The sequence below is a fragment of the Gavia stellata genome, chromosome 8 (genome assembly GCF_030936135.1).
Source record: "Gavia stellata isolate bGavSte3 chromosome 8, bGavSte3.hap2, whole genome shotgun sequence".
NCBI lineage: Eukaryota > Metazoa > Chordata > Aves > Gaviiformes > Gaviidae > Gavia > Gavia stellata.
In genome coordinates this window covers 23,103,764-23,119,252 of record NC_082601.1, presented here as the reverse complement: position 1 = coordinate 23,119,252, position 15,489 = coordinate 23,103,764, and the positions used below count along the sequence as shown (strand labels likewise).

The 15,489-nt window shown below is 36.8% G+C and overlaps 1 protein-coding gene across 1 annotated transcript in view; it reads right to left on the bottom strand.

Moving 5' to 3' along the window:
* The window catches only part of MYO3B (myosin IIIB), a 215,483-nt gene that overhangs the window by 168,132 nt on the left and 31,862 nt on the right, over positions 1-15,489 (bottom strand). Inside the window, exons 3-7 of the mRNA XM_059820556.1 lie at positions 13,627-13,810; positions 11,980-12,114; positions 8,410-8,514; positions 8,048-8,147; positions 4,276-4,352 (exon numbers count right to left, since the gene is read on the bottom strand). Coding sequence (XP_059676539.1) covers positions 4,276-4,352; positions 8,048-8,147; positions 8,410-8,514; positions 11,980-12,114; positions 13,627-13,810 — 601 coding nt within the window. The remainder of the gene's footprint in view (positions 1-4,275; positions 4,353-8,047; positions 8,148-8,409; positions 8,515-11,979; positions 12,115-13,626; positions 13,811-15,489) is intronic.

Sequence of the window (15,489 nt, the reverse complement as noted above, 5' to 3'; positions counted from 1 at the left end):
GCCCAGGTTAATGATGGGGTTATCTTTTCTATGCTGTTTTTCCAACTCAGTATTTAACTACACATGAAATGTATTTACTATTAAATGGGGTTTTTTGTAAGTTTTTCATGTCTCCTACAATAGAGAGGTAAATAAGAGAAATCAGCCCTAACCTACCAAAAGGAAGATGGTTTTTTGACCAAATTCTAGGGCCTCAATACAGCCCTTACTGTAATGAATATTGACTTCAGGGAAAAAGCTGCTGTGAATCTTTGTAAAATTAGATTTTTCCCTCTATGCATTTTTCAACTACAGTAATGCAAATGACTTTTTGGGGTGCTTTTTTTACCAGTTTGGTTGATTTTTCTTTAGATTATGCAGAGACACAGCTTTGTACTGAAACAATGCAAGTATTATTCATTGTTTCAGGATTACACTTACTGCACACACATATGATCAGATTTAAAGTTTAAAAAATACAAATGAAATTGGAAAAAGAAAGACAATTTAAACTAGTCACCTATTGTTCTAACATTTCAGAAATTTATTCTGATGCTCAGATGTACTGAATTTTATCCCAGGAAGTATGCCTTGATTCAGCAGGGGGAAGGAAAACAATCTGTTGTCTCTGGGGCAGTCTTACTGATCATTACGTCATATTGGCAGGATGGTAATAAATACCCAAAATACAGAGTTGACCCAGCTTTAAATAATACTGTGACATCTGAAATCCCTCTGAAATCAATAGCAAAACAGAGCCAAGATTTTACCTCTGGTTAACTCATTACAGAACTCACATGATACCTTTACCAATGTCTCAGCATTTCCTACTGTCATGTGTCATATTTCAACACCTAAATTCTTCAAAGGATCAACTATGTTTTAATTATTTAATTATGCAAACATAAGTATGCATGCATCATTGTCATTTTTTAGCAGTTATCAGTAAAATGTAACAGCATACATACTCCCTATGGTTTTAAATTACCTTCAGCATCTCTCCAGTTCTTTCTGACTTCCAGTCTCTTTTTCTTTTTCTATTTCTGTTCTTAAAACTAGATTTGGGCCAAAGAAAACATGTACAGATTCTAACTGAGCTTGTTTCAAGAGTCAAGTTTCCAGCTAGATCATGATAATGTATCTGGGAAAAAGGAAAACTGCAATTCTATTTGAACTAGATTTTGTTCAGTTCTGCACTGGAGGTTGAAAACAAGACATGTTAAGGCTTAGAACTAGAGATGTAAAGGCAGTTCAGTTAAAAAGTTTGAAATCTGATTCCTCCTGCTAGCATTCAACACAACTTATTTCAGCATAATAGAAGCAGATTTTAGGTAACTTAACTGTTTGGCAATAGGTAGCTTTAAACATCCACCACACTTAAACTATCCAGCCTTATTTACCTTTTTTTGGCATGCCTGTATTCTGTGTTCCAGCTTCTGCATGTCTATGTTTGTAAGTGTGAGACAATACTAATCAGGTTAAACAGCGATGATTGATTTTCAGCGAGTCTGCTTTAAAGCTGCTCTCAAACTGACTCATCGTTGCCAAGTTCCTCTGTTGCTTCCACACAGCCTAGTTTTTCCCTGTATTTTCATTTTTCAGCAAGATTTTTCTTAATCACATGCTCTGCTCAAAACAAATGCTCAAATGTTGCTGCTAAACAAGCCTCAAAGTCATCAGAAAAAAAAAAAGCCCTCTAAGATGTTCAAGTCACTCAAAACTGTTAAGCTGCTGCTTTTCGTGCTGCCAGTAAGGACACTGAGCTGAACAGAACACCTTATGCCACCCTCAGTCATTGCTATTTTCCTATGAACTTTTGCTATTTTAAGTACCATGCCATATAATCCCTTTGATACATTTTGCAAACTTCATCTTAAAATACGATGCTTTCCCTCATTACACAGACTGTTCCTGATCCAGGCTCATCTAGTGATTCTAGTTTCCAGCATATTTGTCTCCTGCTTATATCCAGTTATTCCTATCTGTCAGCTTGAATAATTTTGCATCATTCTTCTCCAGGTTTTACTTTCCTGCAGTTTACCCTGGAAAATATTCCGTCAGCTTCATTTCACAAGGTTCATTTCTCTGAAACGCTCCTGTAGTCTTTTCCTCCAAGGCAAGCTTTTTCATCTCCCCTCTCCACTCCCCCCTCAGATTAAATCCATCTTTCTCACCCTTAAATAAGATGAGGTCCCATGATTGCCTTATGCATTAACTGAGACTCCTACGTTTCACACTCAAATAGTAAAAGGCCCTTTTAAAAAAAAATAAAAAACATAGTCTTCATGCATTCTATTTCACTGATCAGTAACATTTTCCTCCTGTCCAGTTATTTTATGGTATTTTTGGGTTTGACATAGATTCTATCCTATGTCAAAACCTTCAGGCAGCAAGATTTTTGCAACTGTTAAGTGCTTTTCTAATTTTTACTGATCACAGTTTCATCTAGAAAACACTGTTCCTAATAAGCCATTACCCAGGCAGAGTATTTCAGCTTATTGCAGTCTAATCTTTCATCCTTCACATAAAATTTGGCTGCACATTTTAAAAATACCAGAAAGATCTCCCCAAAAGTAAGGTAAATTGCACCTCGCACATTGGTTGAAATGTCATTCATATGAACACAAAGAAAGCAACTGTAGTGACTTGAGAATGAGTGTTACCTAACTCGTCATTTAAAAGCCATTTCAACAACGGCATAACGGATATCTGAGCATCTTACAGTTGTTTTGCAGATTGGTACATCTATGAAGCCTGATCGGCGTGGCTCACACAGGCATGCAAATGTGATATGAGTTACTATGCTAATGGTACTGGGTTGGTTATTTTGACAAATCTTTTCAAAACAGGAAGCATTCAAAGCTACTTCTGTTCCTGTTCTGATGTGCTATGCACATAACATACCTTGGTTATATATGTGCTGTATTTTCAGGTCAAATTTTTTCAGATCAAAACCTCTGCTTATTTCTTTGGCATTTACCTCAAGAATGAATATTTTCAAGCAGCATGGGAAAATAAATTCGGTATGATTACTGCCTTTGATGGCAATTATTCAAGCAAAGCAGTACCATAAAAATAACTTCTAATAATCCAAGTTCAATAAAATATTTCACGGTATGTCCATTATTGTCTAGAGGAGTATTTTATAAAGGTTTCAGAATGTCTCCAACCAAGGTGATTCCATAAATAATGCTTGCACAGTGGTTTCTAAGGTATCTTGTGTCTCCTTTGTGACGTAAACTGGTTGTTATGGAGATGGTAAAATATCAACCATTCTTTGTGAGACTGTGCAAGATCAATTTTGGATCCGTTACAGCAGCTTCTTTTCTCTGCTCAGCTATAATGAGCCTTCCTGAGCAATAGAAATAGATGTATAAGTAGTATAAAATGTTCTAAAACAAATGTTTGCACGATACTTTTAACTGTTTGACATACAGAAATAGACCTGTGTGCATTTGTAACAGATGCAAATTCCATCCCAAATTCCCCAAAATTCAAATAAGTCTAATGGCCTTCAACAGAAATGAGGCTACTACTGTTACGAAGGCTTAACAACTTACAAATAAACCGACCACTCCCTTTTTATTCCCTATTTTTTAATTTCATAATCTATACCTTACAAAAGTATTTTTTGTTTCTTAAAGCACGGAGGGCAAAGATTAACATCTTTCTCCCCAAATTTAGGGAAAGTACATAAGGGACTTTTGTTCAACAGTATGTTAAAACTTTCTAGAGCTTTATGAAATAGAAGGAAAAGGGTTATGTCTGGGGAGTAGTACGTAAGAATATGGTCTAAGATACATGGTTAGGCCGTCTGTAGATTATTTTTCTCTATTTTTAATCTACGCTAGTCCATGTGTCTAAGTGTGTAGGTCCCAGTCAATGATTATGGTTAAAGAACACACAGCTGAGTCAGGGTTTTGCAGAGTCATATAGCACGACAGGAATGTGGGAATTCTTCCTTCTCCTCCCAGTCTAGAGGCACAGACAAGCACACCAAAACATACCGTACTTGATTGGAAAGTCATAAAATTTTCAAGGAGACCCTCAGTTATTTGCAGATCATCTGTACTTTCTTGGAAACATTACAGAGAAGAAAATAATGAAGATTATTAGAAATCCATTTTGTATATTCTAATAGTACATTCATTTTATTGAACAGGGGCCTAGATGTAAAGCACAAACACAGCCATAGGGGAGGAAAGAAAAGATACCCTTTTCTCCTGCTGCGTGGAAGTGGCAACAAAGTGTGCATTGCAATAAATGGAGACAACCCAGATAGGAACGTTTGCCTACCTCAGGTGCCATCCAAAAGGGTGTTCCCACTGAGGTGTTTCTACGCAGCCGTGTGCTGGTGAGCTGGGCTGAAACACCTGCAATAAAACAAATCCAAAAAACTTGGCTTCAAATTCATTCTTTCATTTCAGTCAGTTTATTTCAAGTTATCTGGAAAACAAACCCCAAGCCTGGGAGTACAGCTGCAGAACGCTTGGCCAAAGTACGTGCAGCATTTGTACTGAATTCTTTGTTTGATTCATTTCAGCTTGCTGGTTTTGCTCAGAATTGCTGAAAGATTTTTTGTGAATGACTCTCAGTTTGAAGCACTTTCATTCAAACTCAAAAATGCAATTGGCACCTAAACATCACAGACTTCTTTCTGCTGTTTTCATGAGTATAAACAGGAACTATTAAAATTACAACTTGACTTAAAAACTTCTGTTTCAGAAATTTACTCCCTGAACACTGCTGGCAGGAAACTTTTTCACTAGAGTATTTGCAGAGGCTCCTGTTCAACAAAATATTTATGCACTTGCTTAAATCTTTCCCTATTGAGAAAAGCACCGAAGCTCAAGCTCACACTGTGGCTTGTACTTAGGGAGTTAAGCACATGCTTAAAACAAAGCCTGTGCTTCCATGCTTTGCTGACTGGAGCTGGACTACTGAAGCACAGCTGAAAAAAGAAAAGAGCGAAATCAAACAACATTAACAAGCCAGAATAAACTTTCACAGCAAAACTTTTTCTGTGCTCTGGTCAACATGTAATTGAATTATAGCGTTCAGGAGCATTCCAACAAGTTGACACAAAACCAATTATGGACTTAAAAACATATTTCACCTTAACATTGTTTAAAAACAAAAAACCCCAGTGGTCTGCTCCTATGGCATTACCCAGAGACAAAAACAGGCAGAAACACATATAATACACATTGCCTGATGCCAATAAATAAGAAATCAGGACCCAAAATTCGTAAGTTAAATAATTTGATTGCTGGCTCCAAGATTCAATTCTGTATTTATTTTTCATTTTTAAGGGTGATTGCAAGCCTTCAGTGATTTCCTGAGTACCACTGTGAAACAGTTAATGGCTAGGACCTACAGCAAGCCTTTGTGCATTTAACTCTGATCTCTTTTCAGCTAGCTTAATTTGTAGCTGCTATCTACAGACACTCCAAAACAGTGCAGAATACCAAACTGCTGAGAGAGGGAGACAGCGGGAGAGAGTGAGTGAGCATGAGCGTAAATGAAAGAAAAGTTGCAGACATTTTGGGTTGACTTACACTGTGACCAACATTTATTCAAATATATCATGCTGTCGAGAGCAGTTGAGGGAAGAAATGTGTGTTACATTGAAAAAACAAGTTATAAAGTCATGCAATAAAGGCAAAAAAAAAGGCCTCCATTAAGGATATCTGTGTAATCCTCTCTGTGACCTAATATCTATATGTACAGGCCTGAATATGAAGTATCTTGGTTTTTTTTCTTCAAGATTCTGTCTCATTCTGTGGACAGAATCAATAACATTCACTGATTAGGTAGTCATTTAATATTTTTTTTAATGCTCATCGATTTGAGTTCTAGTTACTTATTTACTATATCCAATCCTATACTAAATTTAAAATTATTTTTTCTTTTCCTTTTGACATGTTTCCTTCCCTCCTCATCAGCAATAAATCTCCTTAACATTCCTGCAAAATGGGAGAGGATTATTAGTTCCAGGGATTAACCTAAAAATATCCAAAGCATCCACTCTTTTTGGGTACTTAATATGATTTTTTTTCAGTTTTAGGCACTCCACATGCCTCAAGTAAAGCTGTAATAGATCAGCTGCAGATCAAGAACACTTAGCTCTTCTGCAAAGGAGAACAAGATGTTTCAAACCGGCTATTGGGAAAAAGAGGAACAGAGAGGACACTTCTATAAAAATTTGATGCAAGTGACCTGCCAACATCACAGAGAAACACTAGCAGAAGCAAGAATAGTCTCCAATTTTATGCCATTCAGCTGTCTGAACTGCGAGTCCCTTCTCTTCCTAAACTCCTTGCATTTTTCACTATATATCTTCCACTTTCTGCAACAAATGAGACAAACAGTTTTACAAACAATATCACCTGTGACTCAGCCCTAATTCATTCCCAGAGTCCCTTCTGTGACTACAGCAGTGGGCTAGAGGGGAAAAATAGCAACTTAATGAACGCTTGGTGCCTGATGCTTCTTTAGTCAGGAAGCCCACAGATATGTGGGCATTTCTTGATGTTTCCTAACCATTAAGTGTGTTAGGAAACACTCGAGATTTAACTCATGTCTTCTTCTGAGGTAGCCATATTTGTTGTATTTTTCTAGTGTTACTGTTGTAACTTAACAAGTAGGAAAAAAAACCCCTAAAACTTAAATGTGGAATCAAAGAGACCCATGGGACACCAGAAAGGTTGGGATTCTCAGTTTCCTTGAATGTGCCACTTGGAGTTGGAGCACGCTGATCTGCCTTTGGAAGCCAGAGCTTCAAGCTGAGCTTCCGCTACAGCTAAGGCCTTTGATAGGTCTGATAAAAACATTTTGCTTTGGGGAGAAAAGCCAACTTTTCCCAGAATGGGGTAGTTGCAAAGATCATACTGCTGAAATTCCCCAAAATGAGAAGGGATCTCCCTCCTTTGTACTAGGTCAGGGACTCACTCCAAGTTTTGCTTCAGGCTATATATTTCTCCCAGCACTATTTTAATTGTTGCCTTTACCATTCAACATAATGAATTTCTGTTCCTAGAAGATACTAAAAAGTCTCCTGTTTTCCAACTTACTTTAGCATCTTCAATAGATTTTTATGTTACATTTATAATACCATGAGAACATCAATATTAAATTTTCTTTCCACTAAATTTAATATTTTTTAATTTTTAAAAAATATTACTATTTGCAGAATTTTTTTGCATGCCATTTTACACTACTCTCATTTTGTGAACGTTTTTCTTTACCTTTATGCACTGCTAAACAAACATCTGTTATTGACACAACACTATTCTCAATGATAGTTACCTTATGCATTATATGGTTTCATTAATAAATCATATTACTAATAATCTGTTTCTGTTACCTTTAATAAAATTGTCCATTTCATTGCATACATATCTGAGGGACTACAGCATTTCCTTATTTTTCTAAATGCATGCTTAAAGGGAAAAAGAATTGCTGGACTGAGTTACATTCTATTGCCAAGTCCCTTTCTATCCACCTATCTATCTGTCTCCCCTCCCCCCCGCCCTCCCCCGCCCCCATTTCTTATGATGTTTCCATACTGACAATGCTCAAATCTAACAGCAATAATCACAAATTAAATGGATGTTGGGTTTTGGACCCAAGGGACCATTTTACCTTCTGCTCAGAGGGAAAAAATATGCTTAAGGCTAGCAAAAGCCATTTCAGAGAGAAGAATGTTTTCTTTTCATATGCAAAAGATAGAATATCTAAATTTAAATTAGGAGGACAACTGCCCTGAAACTGACATTCCTTGTGAAATGCAAAAGAGCTTTGTAAATAAAATGGTACCTTCAGAACTATTTTTAATTATTAAATTATTATGTTTAAGCTTTTACGTTAAAACTCTCTTACTGAATTTGGTTAGAATTTTTATTCTTGCTGTATCAGGTTCCTTCTCCATTTTTTGTTCTTAAAATAAGTCTGAGTATCCTTCTGGAAAAGTCTCTCACTAAGGCATTCTGCCTTCCCAGGGGAAAGTAAACAGACGCCTTTGGCTAAACTGCATGTATCAGGAAAACAAATGGGAAGTGGTCATTACCAAAGTCAACGAGCTTGACTCCACCTTCTGTTGTCAGGAGAATGTTGTTCCCTTTCACATCCCGATGAATGATCCGGTTATTGTGTAAATGCTGAAGGCCCTATATGCCAGCAGTAACAAAAATAAGTTTACTCCCTTATTTAAAAACAATTACCCTACTATTAGGGAATGTAATGAAGACAATCTGCACATACTGTATAGAAACATCTGTCCACCGGATTACATGCTTGATACAACCCCTGCTGCTATAATAGCCCACATTATATTGTCAACATTACCATACTTTATAAATGGAAAATGTATGTATGAAATGAGTAAATTGCACCCTCTGCTGTCATTACAAGCCCAATGAACATCCTTACCAAGAGAGCACCATATAAGATGTATGAGATTATAGCTTCATCCAACCGTTGGCCACACTTCAGCAGGCCTTTGACAAGCTCTGTGACAGAACCTCCATTGCACAGCTGTGAAGGGGGGAGTTGCGAGTGGGGAAAAAAGCAAGACAAGTCCTCAGTTACCCAATATACTTGTTCAAGCTGTAAACACCTACTATGCAAAACTGCACTACAACACATCTGGGAACAACCAGATTTTTGCCTTGCAATTATTTATGTTGTCACCCCACCTTAGAACATGTTTTATCAGCAATGGTGGTAATAAATCGCAGCAGCCTGGGTGGGGGGAGGGAAGTGAAACCCAAAGATTATAAAACATAATTTATAAAATGTAACTGAAAATCAAAATATTATGAATAGGACTGTATTTTGTTATTAAAAGAGGATTTGTAAGCCCAATTGACATTATTTGAGTATTTTCAAAATAATACATGCATTGTCTTTTTGAAAAACTGTTTTTGTGCAAGAAAAGGCCAGACAGAAAAAGATTGATGCTCTTGATAACTGGGAGGCAACAAATTACAGTCATTTTAAACTTTCACTCCATCAACGCTCCTGCTGGCAGGCAATATAAAGTAGACAGAAGCCATATCTCTATACTCAGATTTGATGGCATGTGCTGCCAACAACTGAGATGAAACATTCTGATCCAGAAAAGCAGCTTCTTGCAAGCATTTCCCACTAATGGGCTGCCATACATCAAAAGAGGAGGAGAAAAAGTAAAATTAGAATCTTTGTAAATATGTTTTCACCCACACCATTAGTTTACTGTCCATGCCCTTCTAAGCAGCTATTTGCCTCTTTCCTGTCTCCTCTTTCTCTGTCCTTTTCTCACTTTAATTTTCGCAATTGTTGAACAAAAAAATGATGGGAGAATTGATTGCCTGCCTTTCATTGAATTTTCTCCTCTAGACCTGTTTTTGTAGCCAGCACCCTTACCAAAGTTTCTGCCATACAGAAATCACATGCATTTCAACACAAGTTCATTTTACATTATCAGTATTAAGTTTAAAATATGACATCACAAATCAGGAGAATGGTATGAAAACAGAAGTTCTACAAACTCTCAAGTTATGCATCCCTCAAATAGCTTTTATGAATTGCATATCAGTTCAATCACTAATTTCTGTGATATGTCGATATTTTCCTTCATTTATTACTAACTTCCCCTTGCATCAAAAAATTTCACTAGACTAAAAGTTTTAGTTCATAGAAAGGACCAGATCACATGATAAACAAGACATCCTTTATGTAAATAAATTCTTGAAACAAAATTTCATCACTGAAAACATTGATGAGTTCTGCAAGAATTTCACTTTACTTTTTAATTCATTAGTAGGGAATTTCAGATTTTATTTTTTTTTAAATCAGTTAGGTGGGAGCATTCAGCTCAATATCAATCATCAAATGTATTTACAGGAGAACTTCATCATCTCATGAGAGAAAGTGCATGGTTTTTTTTCCATGCTTAACCATTTGCTGACAAGCCATGAAGTCAAAGATTTTTGTTTATTGCTTTTCATTGCACTAAATGTTCTATTGAGACAGGCTGTACAAGCTTATCTCCAGCCTGCAAATAAAACATAGAAAAGTATGCCCTCACTTCAAAAAAGTGGTTGTGACTGAAGAATGATGCAGACTGACAGCTGTTTGGTAGCATATGTTAAATGAATGACTGACTCTGAAAATAAATATATCCCACAAACACTACTGCAGCTGTCAGTGACACTGTTCTTAACAGCCAGCAAAGATCTGGGACAAAATGAACTTGTAAACTTCCCTAGCACTTTATACCTAACGGTAATGTTTTAAAAAGTGGACTGATGCACATTTAGATAGAAAAGTAGGGAAGCTTGCTTTATAGTTGTCTGTGCTACACCTGAGAACTGCATCATCAAAAAAATATTTAAGGTGTCCACTTTTGCTACCGTTCCTCATCCTATGCATTTATTAAAGTAAGGTCCTGCTTGTAGTGAGTAAACATGGCAAAACTGTGCCTAAAGGAAAAAAAAAAATCCACCTTTTTATTACAAATTTTGGAAGTCACACATCCAATGAATATATTTCATCAAAGACTCAGGGATCAAAGTCTGAGTACTTTATACATTCCCTTTTACTGAAAATGTGTCATTAATTTATAATATAAAAAGTAACTGCTATGCATACATAAATTTGCATGTAAATTCCAAGGCAAGAAATAGTTTGCCTTGTCTGGTAAATTTATCCATATAAGGAAAATCTGATTTTTTTAATGTCAAATTTCTTTAAAAATTTGGATAATATGCACCAAAAAACATCTGACATGAACATGTTTAATTGATAAGGTCTGTACAAACACCTAACTCTCTCAAATTCTGTATTCAATTTTGTTACACAGAATATGTCACGATTTTGCTTTACAAAATTTTATTATATAGAATACCACACGTGATGCATCTGTCAGATACACTACACTTGTATTAAAAAAGAAAACACATGGGAAACCAAGCCCAAACTCAACACAAAGCCAGCAGGCATGCAGTGAAAAACAAACACCAAACCAAAAATGCTAAAGCTCCTTTTTTAAGAGTTACTGAAATTTAAGATGAAACACATCCCAAAGTTTTCATTCAAGCTACATAATTCTGCTGTACATAGAAGTTCGATGTATTGTTGGGATTCCACAACTTAAAGTGGAAATAAAGTTTCCCTGGTCTGATTCCAGTTACCATTCAAGAACAGGAAGTGGAATTTCTAAGATGATCCGTAATTAAAAAGTGAATGCTAACTTTTACCGCTCTAGTTATAACAGAGAGAAATGTTTGAATAGTCTGTTACTGCTCATCAGTCTGTGCAAAGCTCTTTATCAATTAAGCCTAGAAAACATCTGGAAGAAATCCTCACCTTGCAACAATCTTTGGCAGTCACTTAACTGGCAACAAGACCACCAAAATATATTTTTCATTGCAAGAATACTGATTTCCACTGAACAAAAGGAGTTAATCAAAGGCATTTATGTTGCTAGGTTTTCAACAATAACCATCCTCTAGTTTTAAATTGCCATAAACCCAACTTTCTGATTACATTTTCTCTGTTCACTTTTGCAATAGGCAGCATGTTTGTTAACTGTCCTCCATGTTACTACTTCATCATCATTTGCATTCTCCTCAAGTGCTTGAGCGCTCCAAAAGTTTAAAGAAATGTCTTACCTCACGTTTCCTTCAACATGGGCGGGGGGGGTGTGGGGGTGTGTGTGGCATGGAAATCAAGCTGGTTTTAGGCAAACCATTCTTATCAAAAGGATTTGCTTGGTTTTTTTGGAGGCAGAATGTAGCAACTTGAACAGAAATAAAATGCAAAGACATGCCCTATCAAACGAACTTTAAGTTTGGATGTGATTTTCAACAGTAGGCTACCACACATCATCTATCACCAGTCCTTTGATTAACGGCCCCAGTCAGAGAATCATGAAAGCCTGTGACTCTTCTAGTAATGAAAAACAGAAACCCAACAACATTTGCTAGTTAAGATGTAATGTTATCAAAATGTTTTTACCTCAAGTACTAGCCAGAGCTGCCCTCCCACATATTGATCTGCTTTGTAAAACATCCCATAAAATCTAACAACATTAGGATGATTGGGAAGAAACTGCAAAATACTATATTCTGCTTCAATTTCTTCATCTACATCCTAAATAAAAAACACAAACATACAGAACACATAAACACAGCAAGTCAGTACAAAGCAAGAACAAACTCTCATGGATAAAAAGAACAATTTTTTAATTAGTTTGTACTTTTAAATGGTTTTACTTTAATGCAGCTGAAAGTACTCACACAATACTGTAAATTTAATCCACACCAAATCATGCCACTTTTGCTTTTTTTACATACAGAAATGTGAAGTCTGTGTAAAGCAAGCAGTTGTTTCAGCATTCTTTCAGCGCATAATATACTTAACCAGAAAAGTAAAAATTATACTTCACTTTGTTCAGTTCTCTAAATAAGACATTTACACATGTATTATTTTCTATCCTGTTTTTAAACATGCATATTTTTAATGTGTAAGCTAAATGTAAATACATGAACCTTTGAGTCATTCTTCTTTCTATGGTCATCGGATGGGACCAAACAGAGAATAATTTCACAAAACCTCAAAGGGGACATCAGTAAAAACAAAGACATTCTTATGAGGAAAAGACATACACCAGAAACAATTAAAGAGAGACAAAGCAAAAACCATGAAATAAGCAAACGTTACTAAATATTTGTTAATGAAAGAATTCTGTGACAATTAGAAAATACTGTTTAGTATCAACACACAGGCCACAACTCAGAACATTACTTAAGCACTGAATCTTTCCTTGTTTCTGCACAGACTGTAACTATTAGAAAATTTAAGCTCTTATGTGCATTTTCCTTTTTTTGCATTTTGCTAAAAAGGATATAATCTTATTTATTACCTTCTTCAGATTTATACAAGAGAAAAATCAAGATGAATTTCAGTAGTGGTAGATGACAGAAACGTAACTTTTCAGTAAATATTTCAGCCCAGCTGTCATGATCAAACTCCAGCTTCAACCAACCTGAGCAGCTGCCAATTAAATCTTCCATTGAAAACTAGGGCCTTGGTTCTCAAGGGAAGCTAGGTATTTAATACTCACTAAAACTGGAGCTGGCACAGAACTACCTCTGAGAATTTGGGCTGTGCTCTTCTATCTTAACTACTACCTCGAAGTATTATCCACTTATAAAAGATAACTATAAAATATCCTAAAGTTTACAGTACTTCTGTGATGGGAAAAGTAGTTCTTTTAGGGAGCATACAGAATAAAATAAAACATTAAGATTAACAGCATCTTGTATTTTCCCTGCTATAGCAGGCCCCTAAGAGGAATGCCTCTGTGCCTTCTTGTCATTTGCATGCTCCGAACACAGGTATCTAAATTTGTACCAGAAGAATTACATAGACCTAAAAAAGAAACTAGGCAACCGCTGTCTTCAGATAACACACAAGATGATGAAATTGTAAGTTGCAGCTTTCAGGTGCTGGTACCAAACTCCTCCTTTCTGTCAATGTATTCTGCAAAATTGTTCCCTTCACGGCGCTTTCAGTATCTTACACATTTGATTTACATTTCAACTCTGTTTGAGAATTCTTTTAAATTAACAATGAAGTTACAGTTTAATATTTTTTACTTACACTGATAGGATCCAGAATCTTTACTGCTGCCAGACTCCCATCTTTCTTATTGGCAACCTTATAGACTTTACCATAAGTGCCTTTCCCAATAGTCTCTATAATTTCCCAGGTATCTGAGGGATCGGCTAATGATTCTAGTCCAATCATACTGGAATTATATTGAAACAATCCATACAATGGCTTCCTGGAAAACAAAGCAGACACACATACAGTGGAAAGCCCTAAGTAGCTTTGTACTAAAGAAGGCATCTTATGATAAAGAAATCAAATGTTGTCCTAATTTGAGAAGAAACACAGAATCACAAATGAAAACCAGACAAAAAGGTAAGATCACTAAACGAAGGAATGTAAAGAAAACACTGGGGACCACTCCTCTTTACTTACTTTGCTGTATGTATTATTTGGTTCAAACATTGCCACATACACTGCATCATTCTGAACACATTTTAAGAAGTTCTGACAAAATCTGATCCTCCTATCTACTGCACGCTTTTTTAATGGATGTTTTACACCATTGGTTTAAACACAGCCCATGAAATAAGACCCTATCTCTTGTACATTAAAAAGCCATATCATGCTTTTAACATATTTTTATCTAATGCTCCCTGGATAATTACCAGACAGGCATTCAGTAGGTATAACACCTCATCATATCTGATGTATCTACAACAGGGCTATTTATAACTAGTTTAATAAAAGTTAAGACTGGGCTGGCTTGTATCATAAAATACAAATCAACTTGGTAATAGGCAACATGTACACCACTGGGGTGACATTCATCACTGGAGATATTTCTCAACAGTTGCACTTGTCTTTATCTCTGTATTTCAGTCAGACTGTGTTATGGTCAGCTACATTGGCTGACTGCATCTCCACCTTCAGGAGATCTCCTGGTCAGGAGAGTCGTTTCCCGAAACACTCCTGAGTGATGTAAGGATCACTGCAGCCTATGCAAAGGGCTCCTTCCCACCCTTGGAATTACACAGATGGCAAGTTCAGATGACTAGGAAAATGACAATAACATTTTAGGATTTCATTTCAAGTAGTGAGAACTTAGATCTTGGCCCTGAACTGGAATTAGAGAAAGGAAAGATGAAGTTTAAGATGAGATTAACTTAACCTTCTTATATATGTGGACCTTGTTCTCACCAATAAGGAGGGGCTGGTGGGGAATGTGAAGCTCAAGGGCAGCCTTGGCTGCAGTGACCACGAAATGGTGGAATTCAAGATCCTTAGGGCAGCAAGGAGGGCGCAAGCAAGCTCACTACCCTGGACTTCCGGAGAGCAGACTTTGGCCTCTTCAGGGATCTGCTTAGTAGAATATAATGGGATAAAGCCCTGGAGGGAAGAGGGGCCCAAGAAAGCTCGTTAATATTCAAGGATTGCCTCCTCCAACCTCAGGAGCGATGCATCCTGACAAAGAGGAAGTCAGGCAAAAACGCCAGGAGGCCTGCATGGATGAAGAAGGAGCTCCTGGACAAACTCAAACACAAAAAGGAAGCCTACAGAGGGTGGAAGCAAGGACAGGTAGCTTGGGAGGAATACAGAGAAATTGACGTGCAGCCAGGGATCAAAGTAGGAAAGCTAAAGCGCTGATAGAATTAAATCTGGCCAGGGACGTCAAGGGCAACAAGAAAAGCTTTTATAGGTATGTCGGTAATTAAAAGGAAGGCTAGGGGAAATGGGGACCCTCTCCGGAAGGAAATGGGAGACCTGGTTACATGGGATATGGAGAAGGCTCAGTCTTTACCAGCAAATGCTCAAGCCATGCTGCCCAAGTCACGGAAGGCAAAGGCAGGGACAGGGAGAATGAAGAACCACCCACTGTAGGAGAAGATCAGGTCTGAGACCATCTAAGGAACC